This window comes from Nyctereutes procyonoides, unplaced genomic scaffold (genome assembly GCF_905146905.1).
Source record: "Nyctereutes procyonoides isolate TBG_1078 unplaced genomic scaffold, NYPRO_anot_genome, whole genome shotgun sequence".
Taxonomy (NCBI): domain Eukaryota; kingdom Metazoa; phylum Chordata; class Mammalia; order Carnivora; family Canidae; genus Nyctereutes; species Nyctereutes procyonoides.
The window spans coordinates 9,119,394-9,134,230 of record NW_026575133.1 but is presented as its reverse complement, the minus strand read 5'-3'; the positions used below and the strand labels follow the sequence as shown (position 1 = coordinate 9,134,230).

Sequence of the window (14,837 nt, the reverse complement as noted above, 5' to 3'; positions counted from 1 at the left end):
GTCTGTTGAAGAATTTTTTAAGGTAAGAAAGTTTAAGATATGCAAAATTATGTCCCCTGCATATTGGCTGCTTACCAGCTTGAAAGTTATTTTATTGATTACATTTGGCATGGTTTGTGTTTGTATGCATAGAGCCCTGGGTTACCAAATGACATCAGTCATCTATGAAATGTTTGCAAAGGAATAAAACAAAGTGCAAAATGGTTCTTGCTGCACCTCTCTCTAATCCCAAGATCTGATTTTTTAGAGTTTCCTTGTTCTGTTCAACTTCTGACTTTTGATCTTCAATCTGGTGCAATTTCTTATGGATTTGTTCTCTGATTTTGTTGAGCTTCCCGATGTCAAGCCGCATCTGATGGACTTCTTCCTCTTTGGCCTGTAATTAATGAGACAGAATTAACCAGAGACACTCAGTAGATAAAGAACCAGTGACTAGATGATGATAAACTCAGAACCAATAAAAGGAAATTGTTCCTATGCCAGTGTAAAGTTGTTCTATGGGTTAAATAAAAACACAGACTGTTTGATTTTGAGAGAAATTGAAAAACTATTCTCTGAATAATATGTGGCTATGTAAGCTAAAAAATAATGAAAAAGACTGATTAGACCTGATGTCTCAAGGTACCACTGAATTGTTGAATCAAATAGGATAAGAATGCTGAGTATCATAAATGTATGAGTTTTATGTACAAATGCTGTATTTGATTGGCAATTTTTATGTACTCACAGAGTAATCTGTCTCAGAAGATTATTAACATGCTATAAAATATTCAAATAGTCTTTTGAACCCACGTGGCCACTGTAGTAGAATAGCATATACTAGAGAAAGGGCCCTCCCTCCTCAGAGGATGTTAGTCAGTGGGTGTATATACAGATAGGTGGACAAGGTGACATGAATAAGCAAGTCTACATAATGGCAAAAGATACCAAAATAATAATTCTAGCAAAAGAAAGCACCAGATTTTTGTCAAAGGACTTCAAGTTTTATGACTTTTTTCAATTTAAATTAAATTCATTTTTTTTAATTTGCCATCCTTAGACATTGCTGGAAAAGCAATCAGTGATTCTTCCGCAAATAAACATTAGCAATTATCTCCAGCTCTTGACAAGGAAGAAACTGCACTTAGCTGGGCATGCTATTCTCGGATTATTGCTAGAAGTAGAATCCTATAGGTTCAGAATCTGATGACAAAAATATTCCATCTTTCAAGGTGCCCCATTCATGTTATCAAAGAAGAGAATTAATGGCATAAGTATTTTTATTTTAATTTCACCTAGGGGCTAATGTATTATTTTGCGTTAAGTAGTCATTTCATTTCTGCTTCAATTTATAACTTTCTCATAAAGAATGGTTTCAAGTCAAACCATTCTGGACTGCTTTAAATGCTCCACCACCTCAGATTTATATGGTCTAAATTAGCTGAACTAAGGCCCTTTCCAATTAGAACGATAGGATGTTCTAACTCAATAGTCACTAATCCAGACCCTGTGGTTAGACTACAGAAAAACCCTGGAAATATTAAACTGTATTCCAAACAAGATGCAAGATGTGCAAATAAGTGTGGTGTGTGTGTGTGTGTGTGTGTGTGTGTACATGCTCTCCTCAGATTGTCAAAAGGGCTTACAATGCAAAAACTGTTATGATTCACTGATCAAATCTATATATATCATTTTTGATCAGTCACTCATTTTATGCCTAGTATCCTAACATAACTGGAGAAGAGTTTATGGATTTTTTTTTCAGAATCAGTGATAAACATAAAACCCTTCTGTTAAGTGTGTAGGTATACAATATGTACCCAAGTATAAAACTGTTATCCAAACATAAGATTCAAGCACTTTTCATTGAAGACAGGGAGAAAAATGGGAAGCTTGTCTTGAAATTTGCAGTAGATGAAAGTAAAAATCATGGTTGTACAATCCTGGAAGTAGATACCCAATAACACCAGTCCATCCCCAGCCCTGCCATTCCACCTTCTCCATACAAGTAGTAAAATATAATCTGACTTCTTTGCTACTCACTCATATAAATGATGTCTAGCTCAGGGCAACTAGTTATTTCCAAGGCTAAGTTACAGAGATGAGCATCTGGGCTTGCTTTCGAAAAAATATTTGCATAATCATATAATCGACATTCAGGTTTGTGGTTTTAGAAGAATGGAAGTCATCAAATTATCTACTTCCAGGCAGAAAACCATCACTTAAGACTGGCGCCTGCCTCTAATATATCAAGGCTACTACAGGTTACGCAACCAAGGGGTCCAACCGCAATGGTAAACCTCTATTAATAGGGAATAAAGGAGGGAGTGCTAGGGAACAGATAGGTCACACGGTGTTTACTTTGAGCTCCGATGCCTTCTGCTGATTTTCCTGGGATAGCTGCTCACAAACCAGACTGTGTTGTTCATTCTCTTGCTGAAGTTTAGAATTTCTCATCTGAAACTGCTCCAGTTCCTTTGCAGCTCTTTCGTTCAATATCTGAAAGATGCATGACGAGCTGGTTAATGCTTTTTAATCTGATCACAATATCTGCATATCCACGCAGGAGGCCCTGCAAATCTCCTGGGATGATCATAGCAACCACACTTCTTTTTTGTCTTTGTAGAAATTGTTCTTTATCCCCAGTGAAAGCACTAATGCACTCAAATATGATAAATGTTAAATGGCTGAGGAAAACAACGTCTTCTAATGAATAACACAGAGAGCATCATTTTTTTTTCTGAGAGCCTTGGGAAGTCTTGTTCACAGGTGGCGGATAAATATTTTAATGCCTGTTTGCCATTTGGCAAGCTTCGCATATGCAACAATTGCTATAATCATTGCAAATGAGCCAGAGATTCAAACGGGTTTTATCATTTGTGGGGCTGGGATGCTACATCTTCAGAAGCAGATCCCGCATTAACATGCCTACAACATTTTTGTGAGCAGAACAATTCACTGACACCAACACAGAGACAATTCCTCTTAAATCCAACTGAACTCAAAACCGTGGAACAGCAGTGCAATGATTTCAATCTACCTGACTTTAGTGTCAGTGTCATTTCCTCTACCCTACCTTGACTATCCTGAGCAGACAAGGTTTTATTTAAAAAAAAAAAAAAGAAAAAAAAAGACGATTATATTTGGGGGAGCCGGGAGTCATTTCTATTGGCAGACTAGTGGGAGGATGGAGACATATCAAATGTGCTGAAAGGAGAAGAGAGAAGATAGTTTAGACAATTATTCCAAAATATAACTTGATGTACGCAAAAGTTAAACACGGAAAGAATCCATCCAATTTCCCGTCAATAGGGACTAAATAAAACATAGCCAGCTACGCTAAAAATGAAATTATGTTTTACGTGAGTCCTGGATATTGCTAAACATAGAACTGTAGTTTGATCATGATGTTCAAAAACCTCTCAAATTTCACGCTCAAAGAAGTCTCATGTTTTTCTTGTGGATACTTGCACATTGTATATTACCTATCTGATTTCTGGCTTTATACAAAACTAATGAGGCAATTGGCAAAGAAACGTTTTCTAATATCTATTTTGTAAGTGATAAAACACTGTATGGTTTGGCAATTCTTTGGAACCTTCCTAAGAGAAAATATTTTCAAGAAATGACTTTTCTCAATTACATGAATTGCTTCTTTAAGAAATGAGAAAAGAGGGGCGCCTGTGTGGCTTAGTCGGTTGGGCATCCTACTCTTAATTTCGGCTCAGGTCATGATCTCAGGGTTGTAGGATGGATCCCCGCCTTGGGCTCAGCAGGGAGTCTGCTTCTCTCCTCCCTTTGCCACTCCCCCAGCTCCCACGCACAAATTCTCTCTCTGTGTCTCTCTCTAAAATAAATACAAAAATCTTTAAAAAAAGGAAAGAGAAAAGACAGACCAGAATTATTACTGTAACTCAAATGTTACCTTAAACAGCTATTTTAGGGGAAATGTTAAAAGTAGTACCATTTTAAAATGCATAAAGACTGAGTATGGTTTCCTAAAATTTAAACTTAAAAATAAGCCTGTTAAAAATGAATCATGTAATGGTCACACAATGATTACTATGTGTGTGAATGGCCCATTGAGTTCTGTCCAATAGAAGTTTTAACAGTGATATGGATACAGCACACTCTACCTGTGCTGTCCAGTATGGTGAACACTTGAAGTGGTACTCATGCAGCTGAGGAGTTAAAATTTTAATTTTACTTAATTTTAAATAACTTAAATAGCCACACGTAGCCAGTGACTACCATACTGGACAATGCCGCCCTATAACTACATGGCAACATAAATGAATCCCTCAAACAGAATACTGAGCAAAAGAAGTTAACACAAAAGAGTACACATTGCATTTCTGTAAAGTATAAAAACAGACAAAATTAAACTCTGCTTAGAATTCAGCATAGAGGTGAACTTTGGGGAGCATGTGACTGGGAGGGGGCACAAGGGGACATCTAGGGTGGTGTATATTGGGCTGGATACAGGTGACCAACATGTGTTTAAGTGGAGAAAATTCATCAAGCTATACACTTGTGACTTACACACTTTCCTATATGTATATTATAGATCCATAGAAGATTCAAAAGAAATTAACCCATTGGAGCTGGAGGGGGGTGGTCATATCTACCTATAAGAGCTGTCCAAAGAGCAATGCAGTGCTAAGTGCTGTATTGCTCACATCTCTAATGAAGGGAGTTTGCTGCTTTCCAAAGAAAACTCCAAGTGCTCCAAAGGCACCCTTCTTGTTGCAAGGACCACCATACAGCCCACACCCAGTGCACCTTCTGTTCCTTCAGCTGCTGCTCCAGCTTCTGAAGCTCCTCCTTGCTCTTCTGCACGTACTGTTGTAGCGCCTTAATTTCTGTCTGCCTGGTGTCCATGTCTGTCTGAATCTGCCTAAGCTCCTTCTCTAGTTTCTCCTTCTTCCGGGACTCCCGTGAAGCTTCATTCTGACGTTGCTGGATTTCTTGTTGGAACTAGGGACACAGAAAGGACAGAGGAAAGAGATGAAGCCCACACCAGGACAGGTCTCACCCAGCCAAGCTTCTCCCTTTCTCAAATCTTACATTTTCAGGACAGTCCCCTTGTAGTAGCCTTTCCCCTGCAGGACAGTTATCTTTGAACCTTAATGTTAAAACTTTCCAAGAATATTCTATATTGTTTTTCAGACACTTCACACCAAATACCACCTGGATGGTGGGAACAAATCCACAAAGAAAGGTATAAAATCCAATTAAATATGGAAGCCCAGAATTCTAGAGAAGTTAAACATGGAAAGAATTCATACAATTCTCTATTAATAGGATCTAAATAAAATGTTTCCTGCTATCCTTAATATGAAATTATGTTTCACATGTCCTGGATGTTACTAAAAACAGCATTATAGTTTTATCATTATGGCCAAAATCTACAAAAAAATATTTGTTATCTTATGCTCAAAGGAATCTCATGTTTTTCTTCTGGAGATTGCACGTGTGAATCATCTACTTGACTTCTGAATTTATGTAAAAGTGTTCAAAAAGAGTCCTTACAGGACCACCTGGGTGGCTCAGTGGTTGAGTGTCTGCCTTTGGCTTAAGTCATGATCCCAGGGTCCTGGGATCGTGTCCCACATCAGGTTCCCTGCAGGGAGCCTGCTTCTCTCTCTGCCTATGTCTCTGCCTTTCTCTGTGTGTCCCTCATGAATAAATAAATTATTTTTTTAATAAAAGAGTCCTTACAAAGGAGAAGAGCCTATTTCCACCCTTCCCAAAAGCAGGGCATCCTGGCTATTTCCAAGGATATCCTCTTGGGCCAAAATTGTAAGCAGTGCCCTTAGTGACTTCTCAGATACACAATGTTGAGAGGAAATGCACAAGTATAACTGTTCTTGCAGAAGTAAAACCAGAGAAACAACCAGAACTGTGGATGCTTCGTTTGGCCACAAGGCAGTAAATCGAACAGAGGAACAACACAGGAAGGGCTTCTGGAAGGTTCTTTCATCTTGCCCTCCTTGGCAGAGCAGACCTGACTGATGACCTGCTCCACCTCTTCTCTGCCTCGCTCCGTTTCCTGCTGCTGTTCAGTGGTCTGAGCTAAAGACTCTCGTAATTTCACCACTTCTAACAAGAGCTGGTCTCGCTCCTTCGTCACTTCTTCTTTGAACTTCAGTAAATCTCGGATGCTGAAAAAGAACAACACAGGACTCAGACTAAAAGGCCATCTGCTCAGGAGTCCTTCATATTATCCTCTGAGCTCATGTTCATAGGCAAGACTTCGGGACCAGGACTAACACTATCCAGGTGTGAAAGAGAAAGATTTTTATGCCCTGTCGTGGACACAGTAGCTGCTCATGAGTTATTAACTGAAAAAGAAGTTCCAATAATAATATATATAATATGATCTCTTTTCTTATCTTTAAAGAATTACACTGTCTGTGTATATGCATGTATATGTGTTTTGTAGGCATTTTTGTAGAAGTCCAAAAAAAAATTGAAACTGGTGACTGGTTATCTCTGAAAAGTGTAATATAGGGTTGGAAGAGTTGGAGGGATAATTTTTCCTCCTTAGTTTCCATGCCTTTGTATTACTTGAATTTGTTACAGTAAGATTATATTGCTATTGTTTTGTCTTGTTTTCAAGATTTTATTTATTTATTCATGAGAGACGCAGAGAGAGAAAGAGGCAGAGACATAGGCAGAGAGAGAAGCAGGGAGCCCAATGTGGGACTTGATCCCAGGACTCCAGGATCATACCCTGGGCCAAAGGCAGACGCTGAACCACTGAACCACCCAGGCGTCCCAATTATATTGCTATTGTCAACTCTTGTAATTAACCCTAAGGATATATTAATTTAAGAAATTATTTGTTTACTATGTTCGGTGGAGGACTGTGATCACAGCCATAAAGTTTAAAATGAAGCATAAACATAAGCAAATAATATGCATTGCCAATTTTCTCTCCATTCACCCATAGAGATTAGTTTCTCCCAAAGAGATGTAACCCAGATAAGACATTCCTAAGAAGAAAATTTGGAAAATCATTCACAATGCCAGTTATTAGAGAGTATGTGATAATATTTGTTGATTTAATCATAAACAGTTACTTCTACATTTCAAAAACCAGTACATATGATTTGACATGACTTTCCACAGAATTAACATTTTGAAAGTAGAAAGACTATGTCTGATCTGATCTGTGCAGCAGAATTAAGTTCTAAAGCAAGGCAGCTATGTGAGAGTCAAGAAAGCAGAGAACTTGCACTAGAGGCACTTGCCACTGGCAGTCATCAAATGACCATTGGAAGCACAGTAATCTGACAATGTTTACTTACCAATAACTTTGATAGAACATAACTATTTAATAAGGACACTTCAAGACCACATTCAACTTCTCCAAAAACAAAAGTTCGAATTCTTTTTTTTTTAATTTTTTTTTATGATAGTCACAGAGAGAGAGAGAGAGAGAGGCAGAGACACAGGCAGAGGGAGAAGCAGGCTCCATGCACCGGGAGCCCGACGTGGGATTCGATCCCGGGTCTCCAGGATCGCGCCCTGGGCCAAAGGCAGGCGCCAAACCGCTGCGCCACTCAGGGATCCCTAGATGTTGGGTTCTATGGAAACAGAGAAAACAGTACTCTCGTGCTTAGTCATTGGTTCTAGGGGTAGGGAAGAGGTTGAAACAGAGATGCTGATAGTGATGAAATTAGATGGTATTTGAGATGGGTCTTGCATAGTTGTTTACTCTGTGGAGAAAGAAAGAGAAAGCATTCCTGACATAGAAAACAGCACGTTCTAAGGTGTGGGGGCATAAGCAGCATGGTGTTTCTGGGCATGAATTTAGCATGGCAGATCTATGTAAGGAAGGCCCTGAAAGACATGTTCAAGATTAGGCTGCAGGGTTGCCTGGGTGGCTCAGTAGTTGAGCGTCTGCCTTCGGCTCAGGTCATGATCCCAGGGCCTTGGGATCAAGTCCCACATCAGGCTCCCCACAGAGAGCCTGCTTCTCCCTCTACCTATGTCTCTGCCTCTCTTTGTGCATCTCTCATGAATAAATAAATAAAATATTTTTTTAAATGACAAGGCTGCGTCCTTTGGGAATGGGAAGCTATTAAAGGTGTTTGGAACATGTGCTAGAGATGGAAGCACACAGGCACACATTTCAGAAGCCTAAATCTGATATATGGAAGATAGTGAAGAGGGGAGATGTCTCCTTGAAGGAAGGAGACTAATTAGCAGTCCATCACTAGATCCAGCAGAAAATGAGAGGCCCGAAGCAGGCATTAGCACTGCTGATAGGGAGCAGGGAAAAATAGAAGTGATACTTGGAAGACAGAATCAACAAGATGAAGCTTTAAGGGATAGCCTAGAACCTATTTCCTGGCCTAGAATCTGAGAAGTAGGAAGGATGGTGATGGGTATAATCATGGGGTTTGGGGGGAGGAGGAAGAAGCTGGAAATTGGAGCAGAAAGGCAGCCAGTTCCATTCCACACAGGTTTGAAAGAAATAAACCTAAAACATTTACTCATTTTGAAATTGTAGGGGATCCCTGGGTGGCTCAGTGGTTTAGCGCCTGCCTTCAGCCCAGGGTGTGATCCTGGAGACCCGGGATGGAGTCCGGCGACGGGCTCCCTGCATGGAGCCTGCTTCTCCCTCTGCCTCTCTCTCTCTCTCTCTCTCTCTCTCTCTCTCTCTCTCTCTCTCCCCTCTCTCTCTCTCTCTCTCTCCCTCTCTCTCTCTCTCTCTCTCCCCCCCCCGTGTCTCTATGAATAATAAATGGATAAATCTTAAAAAAAAAGTTGTAGCCCATATTCCTTCAGAGTTAGAAGTTTAACAGAACCACAAATTAGTGGGCAGCCCGGGTGGCTCAGAGGTTTAGCGCCACCTTCAGGCCAGGGCGTGACCCTGGAGACTCGGGATCAAGTCCCACGTTGGGCTCCCTGCAGGGAGCCTGCTTCTCCCTCTACCTGTGTCTCTGCCTCTCTTTCTCTCTCATGAATAAAAAAATAAAATCTTTAAAAAAATAAAATAAAATAAAATAAAATCTTAAAAACACACACACACACACAAATTAGGAGTTCTTGGGTATGGAGAAGGGAGCATTAAAAACAAAAAATAGGGGTACCTGAGTGGCTCAGTCAGTTAAAGGTCTGCCTTTGGCTCAGGTCATGATCTCAGGGTCCTGGGATGGAGCCCTACATCAAGCTCCCTGCTCAGCGGGGAGTCAGCTTCTCCCTCTCTTTCTGCCCCTCCCCCTGCTCATGCTTGCTCGCTCTCTCTCTCAAATAAATAAATAAATTCTTTTGTAAAAAATAGCAATAGATGGAAAACAATCTCCAGGAAACCACCACAGAAGGAAACTCTGTAAAACAAAAAACATTCAAGGTGACACTGCAAGCCCCAAGGCTGTTCCCAAAAGCAAGTTCAATCCATCAAGAGTCATGACCTACTTGCTATCCTGGTCCATGGACAATCCAGACCCCTGCTCCACTAGTTTGGTTAGGTTCACTATTTCCTCTTTCAGGGCAAGGATCGTTTCCTTTGCCTTCTGCTCTTTGTCATAGGCCGAGTCCACCATCTTCCAGGCCTTTTCAATTTCCTATATGGGCCATGGGACATCAGTGAGAAAGAACAAACTAGGATCCAGATGCAAGATAAACTGAGTAAACAGAATAATAAAACAACTCCAATATAGTAATCACTTGTGGGGAAAGAAGGTTACATATTATACATTATGCATTCCATTTATATTGACTTACTGAATTTCTCAACACAAGCTAGTCAATACTAAACAGCAGTTTTAGGAGGGGTTCTGGCTCACATCCTGCAAGGGCTGCTATAACTAGGGGGATATATGTGTTAATATAGGTTTACAAAATTAAAAATGAAAGTTTGTGCTTTCCAAGTCCAGATATTTTTGTGAAAAAAAATTAAGGACTGACCTTAGATCTAAGCTTCAAATTTAATTTGAAGCTCCTGACAGTTCCAAATAGAAATATCTGTTTTGTCCTCAGGTCCCAAGTCAGTGATCCTGGATGGCAATGTCAACTTTAGAACAATTCATAGCAAGGTAGTCTTCACTGTCGTCTAATTGTATACAACAGCTTTGGTGGTTCCCATTCCAGAAGCCCATGCTCAGGCCTTCTCATCAAATGCTCACAGGGGAAAAAAACAAAGCCCCTAGCTGGAAATGGAAACAACTCATGCAGTTTGGCTTTTCTTACTGTTGTGAAATGCAATGAGGAATATCAACATAAATACTTAAAAGTGAATTTCAGCCATTCAAATAAGTGAAAAAAGCAAATGTTGCAACAGCCATGAGTTTTACCCTGCCACTCAATTTTCTTGCAAAATTTTGTCAAGTGGAATGTGAGTCCTTTATACATGTAAGAACCTATAAGCTGAAGGTGACAATACCCACTTTCATGTTGACAAGGCATAAAATTGGAAGAGAATATTTACATAAATTCGTACTCACATTAGAGAGAGAAATGAGTCTTGGATAACTTCACATAATTTAGTGATTCAAAACAACTATAGGGTATTTTTTTGTAGCAACCATATGTACTATTTTCAGCAGAACAAATGAAGGATATTTAAGTGAAAATGCAATTATATGAAGTTATGTCTCAATCACCAATTATATTTTAACCAGTTCATGATTTCCATTTCCAATTTTTTAATTTACAATAAAAAATGTTTTTTTATTATCATAGAATGAGTTAAAGCCTTCTTTTATTGTTTTTTTTTGGACAAAAGGAGAAAATGGCAGTAGGGAGAAAATGGCACTTTTAAAAAGGTCCTTTCTAAGAAAACAGATGTCATAATATGCGTTGGTGTTGGAAATTCACTTAAACTGGGTGATGATAAACTGGGTGATGTTTCATTGTATGATATCAAGGAGTTTAAAAACTTCATGAGTTATTTCTCATCACTAGGGTTTTAATTATAAATTAAAGTCTCTTAATCTCTCATCACCTTGAAATCACAAGGAACATTTACATTTTTTTTAAAAAGATTTTACTTATTTATTCTTGAGAGAGAGAGAGAGGCAGAGACACAGGCAGAGGGAGAAGAAGGCTCCATGCAGGGAACCCGACGTGGGACTCGATCCCAGGTCCCCAGGATCACACCCTGGGCCAAAGGCAGGTGTTAAACGGCTGAGCCACCCAGGCCGCCCAGAACATTTACATTTTACCCTCAAAATAATACAACACACTTGAAAATAAAAAAATAAAGGGTAAAACAGAACCATATTTACTAAATATCTCCCAGACTGAATCCCTGCTCTCCCATTATGAGGAACTGGGAGGATCAAGAAGGAAGCACGATCGTGAAAATCACTATCTAGGAATTCTCAAGTTAATTTCTCCTAAAACAAGGGGAATAGCAAAAATATGAAAATATCGTTTAAAAAATGTTTAACAAGCTATCATCATGAGATATTTAATTACTCATCTTATATCAAACAAGACATACCAAGGTCCCTAGTATTATACTTAGTTACCTCTAATTCTTTTTTGCTAACCCAGAATTTCCTAGAAACTAAGCCAGTAAGGTTCTACGTTATTTCCTGCACAGTGAAATATATAAATCACGTAAATTTTCACCTAATAACTCATTTACTACCAGCCAAGAGCTGCCAATATAAAGAAAGAAGGATGTTTTAAATACAGGATGCATTTATGGCAGCTCTGCCTGGGTTCTGTTTCTACAAGATCACTGACCTTCTTCAGGGATGCGATGGTGGTCTGATCATCCTGGGAGACCTTCAGGGCAGTGGCAACCTTTGCAGAATTAACCACAATCTCTGCGTTGAGCTCTCTGCATTTGGCCATCAGACGCTTTTCATTGTCATAAGACTTTTTCATGACAGCATGAAGCTTCTCATATTCAATTCTAAATTTCTCCAGACTTTTGTCTCCTGAAAGTTCATTGAGAACCTCCTGAAAATCCCTTTCGATTTCTTCAAATGCAGTTTCTTCCAGTGCGAGTTTTTCACTTTTACCCTGTATAAAAGAGCAGGGAGGGAAATGAGTACTGCAACATATACATCGCTACTATTTGGGAATTGCTGTTAATAGCTATGAACACAAAATCTTCACAGAAGCAAAATAAAAGTCACTGACAAAACTACATGATGGAAAAACATTTTATTCATCCCCCGATGCATGCATATATGTACACATGTGTGTTAGGATAAGATTTTTAATAATATTATTATTATAATATTATTATAATTAATTATTATATACATTATATAATAATAATAATAATATATTTCCTACCACATGGTATCAACAAGCAGATTAAATAGGATCATTTATGTTAAATACTTGGCCAAGTGCCTGGCAAACAGGAGGCACTCATAAACTTTGATAGCTGTTAGGATTATTCCAAGCCCTGATTTTACTTCATTCCACTTCTTACTGGCCCCAGGACTGCAGAGGAAAGCCATGGCATGTTATGGTCAGCTATCAGGAGATTTTGGTGTTGAGATCATGAAATCACACATACAATGAACCCCATCTGAAATATGGAATAGTATCCTAAAAGATATTCCATCATTTTTATTTCTTAAAATAATTAGGCACGGTTATCTCCACAGGTTTATGAGATGCCCCCTATGCCATGCTCACAGGGCTTCTCCAGATTTGCTTTTTGTGCTTACTGGACAACAAATTAAAAAAGAATTTTAAAAAAGGGGGGGGATCCCTGGGTGGCGCAGCGGTTTAGCGCCTGCCTTTGGCCCAGGGCGCGATCCTGGAGACCCGGGATCGAATCCCACGTGGGGCAGGGCTCCCGGTGCATGGAGCCTGCTTCTCCCTCTGCCTATGTCTCTGCCTCTCTCCCTCTCTCTGTGTGTGACTATTATAAATAAATAAAAATTAAAAAATGAATAAATAAATAAAAATAAAAGAGAGAGAGAGCGCACGCGAGTCCAGACGTACAGATGTAATTCAAGCAGATCTGGCTATGAGATGAAACTTAGATGAGAACCTAGGAGTCAGTTATATAAGAATTCTTATTTCTCTAGTGTTAAGAGTTGAATTTGTCCCCCAGAAATATATGTTGAAGTTCTAACCTCCAGTAACTGTAAATGTGACCTTATTTGGAAGTAGAGTCATTACATATATAATTAGTTAACTTGAGATCATACTGGAATACAGTGTACCCTAATCCAATAGGACTGGCTTCCTTTAAAAAAAAAAGATTTTGTTTATTTATTTATGAGAGAGACAGAGAAAGAAGCAGAGAGACACAGGCAGAGCAAGAAATAGGCTCCCTGAAGAGAGTCCCATGCGGGACTCAGTAGGACCCCAGGATCACGACCTGAGCCAAAGGCAGACACTCAATCACTGAGCCACCCAGGCGCCCAGGACTGGTGTCCTTATAAAAAGAGGGAAAATTGTAACTACGTGTAGTGACTGATGTCTAAACTTGTTGTGGATAGATAGATAGATAGATAGATAGATAGATAGATAGATAGAATCTCAAATCATTATGTTGTACACTTAAAACTAATACAATGTCACATGTCAATTATATCTCAATAAAACAAAAGTATAGGGATGGGATTTGGACAGAAATACAAATACAGAAAATGCCTCATGAAGACAGACACAGGAATTAGGCTGAGGCAGCTGGAAGCCAAGGAAAGCTAAAGATGGCTAGCTACTGTCAGAAGCCAGAAGAGGCAAGGAAGGTCCTGCCGACACCCTGATTGCAGACTTCTAACCTCCAGAACTGTGAGACAATAAATCTCTACTGTTTAAAGTCGCCCTGTTTGCAGTATTCTGTTATGGCTGCCCTGGCAAACTAATACACCTTCTTCTTGTTAGACACAGCACAAAAATAAAATAAAAATTAAAAAAATAGGGATGGTTAATATATTTATTATAATATAAATGGTTAATATATTTGTTTAGTTATTTAGCAAATGTTTATTGAACATTTACTCTGTGTAAGTTGATAAAGCCTGTAGGAGGCACAAAGGTAAGGAATAAACAGCTCTCCCACAGGGAATTTCTACATTAATAGTTGATGGGATATGTTTTCAGAGAATGGAAGTAAGGAATTTGATATCTGCCATAAAATGGTTTCAAAATTCTACACAAGATGGAATTATTCCCAGTAGCAAGAATGAAAGCCAGTTTCTTAAAGGAGGTGGTATTTGAGCAGGCCCAGAAGGGAGAGTGAAATTTTCACAGGTAAATATGGAGAGAAAAGATACGTTTGGCCCAGGGCAAAGCTTGAACAAATGCTCAGAGCCCAGGAAGTATTCAGGATTTGAGGTTGGTTAAGAAGCTCAGAGCAGCTGAAGTGTAAGGGGTATGATAGGGAGAAGGAAAGAGAAGACTAGACAAGGAAATAAGGGCAGATTGGAGGACTTGAATGGAATTCTAATGGATATGGAGTGGATTAATCGTAGGCCATGCAAGACTTTGGAACTGATAAGGTATGAAAAGCCTTATTTATGGATGCATCATTATGCTTTGATGTTCAATCCTAAAAAGAGCTTCAACATCAACACTCTATCGCTAATCAAAGAAATCAACTGAGATTATTTCTCTAATCCCCAAAATAAAGTAAAATTTAAATTCGCCCTGCAGATTTAGGGTAAGCAATCTCATTTACCTTCTGCTTTGACAAGCCTGTCTTGCCCGATATAGAGAAAGTCTACGTATTTTTGGTTTCCAAAAACACTTCTGTTGATTTCCAAAGATGACACCCAAGCAAAAGAACCCACATCTTAAAATAGATGTAGAGTAACAAGCATATCTATAACATTTTTGCATAACAACATTAGTACTAATGTTAAACTCAACAGAGGTTTTCTTCCTGACTAAAAGCAGCTTATTGCAGACATCACATTATA

General features: G+C 39.1%; 1 protein-coding gene across 1 annotated transcript in view; it reads right to left on the bottom strand.

Moving 5' to 3' along the window:
- CFAP58 (cilia and flagella associated protein 58) overlaps positions 1–14,837 on the bottom strand; it is a 97,664-nt gene that overhangs the window by 80,764 nt on the left and 2,063 nt on the right. The window contains exons 2-7 of the mRNA XM_055299868.1: positions 11,686–11,967; positions 9,409–9,557; positions 5,987–6,143; positions 4,762–4,956; positions 2,341–2,478; positions 217–376 (exon numbers count right to left, since the gene is read on the bottom strand). Coding sequence (XP_055155843.1) covers positions 217–376; positions 2,341–2,478; positions 4,762–4,956; positions 5,987–6,143; positions 9,409–9,557; positions 11,686–11,967 — 1,081 coding nt within the window. The remainder of the gene's footprint in view (positions 1–216; positions 377–2,340; positions 2,479–4,761; positions 4,957–5,986; positions 6,144–9,408; positions 9,558–11,685; positions 11,968–14,837) is intronic.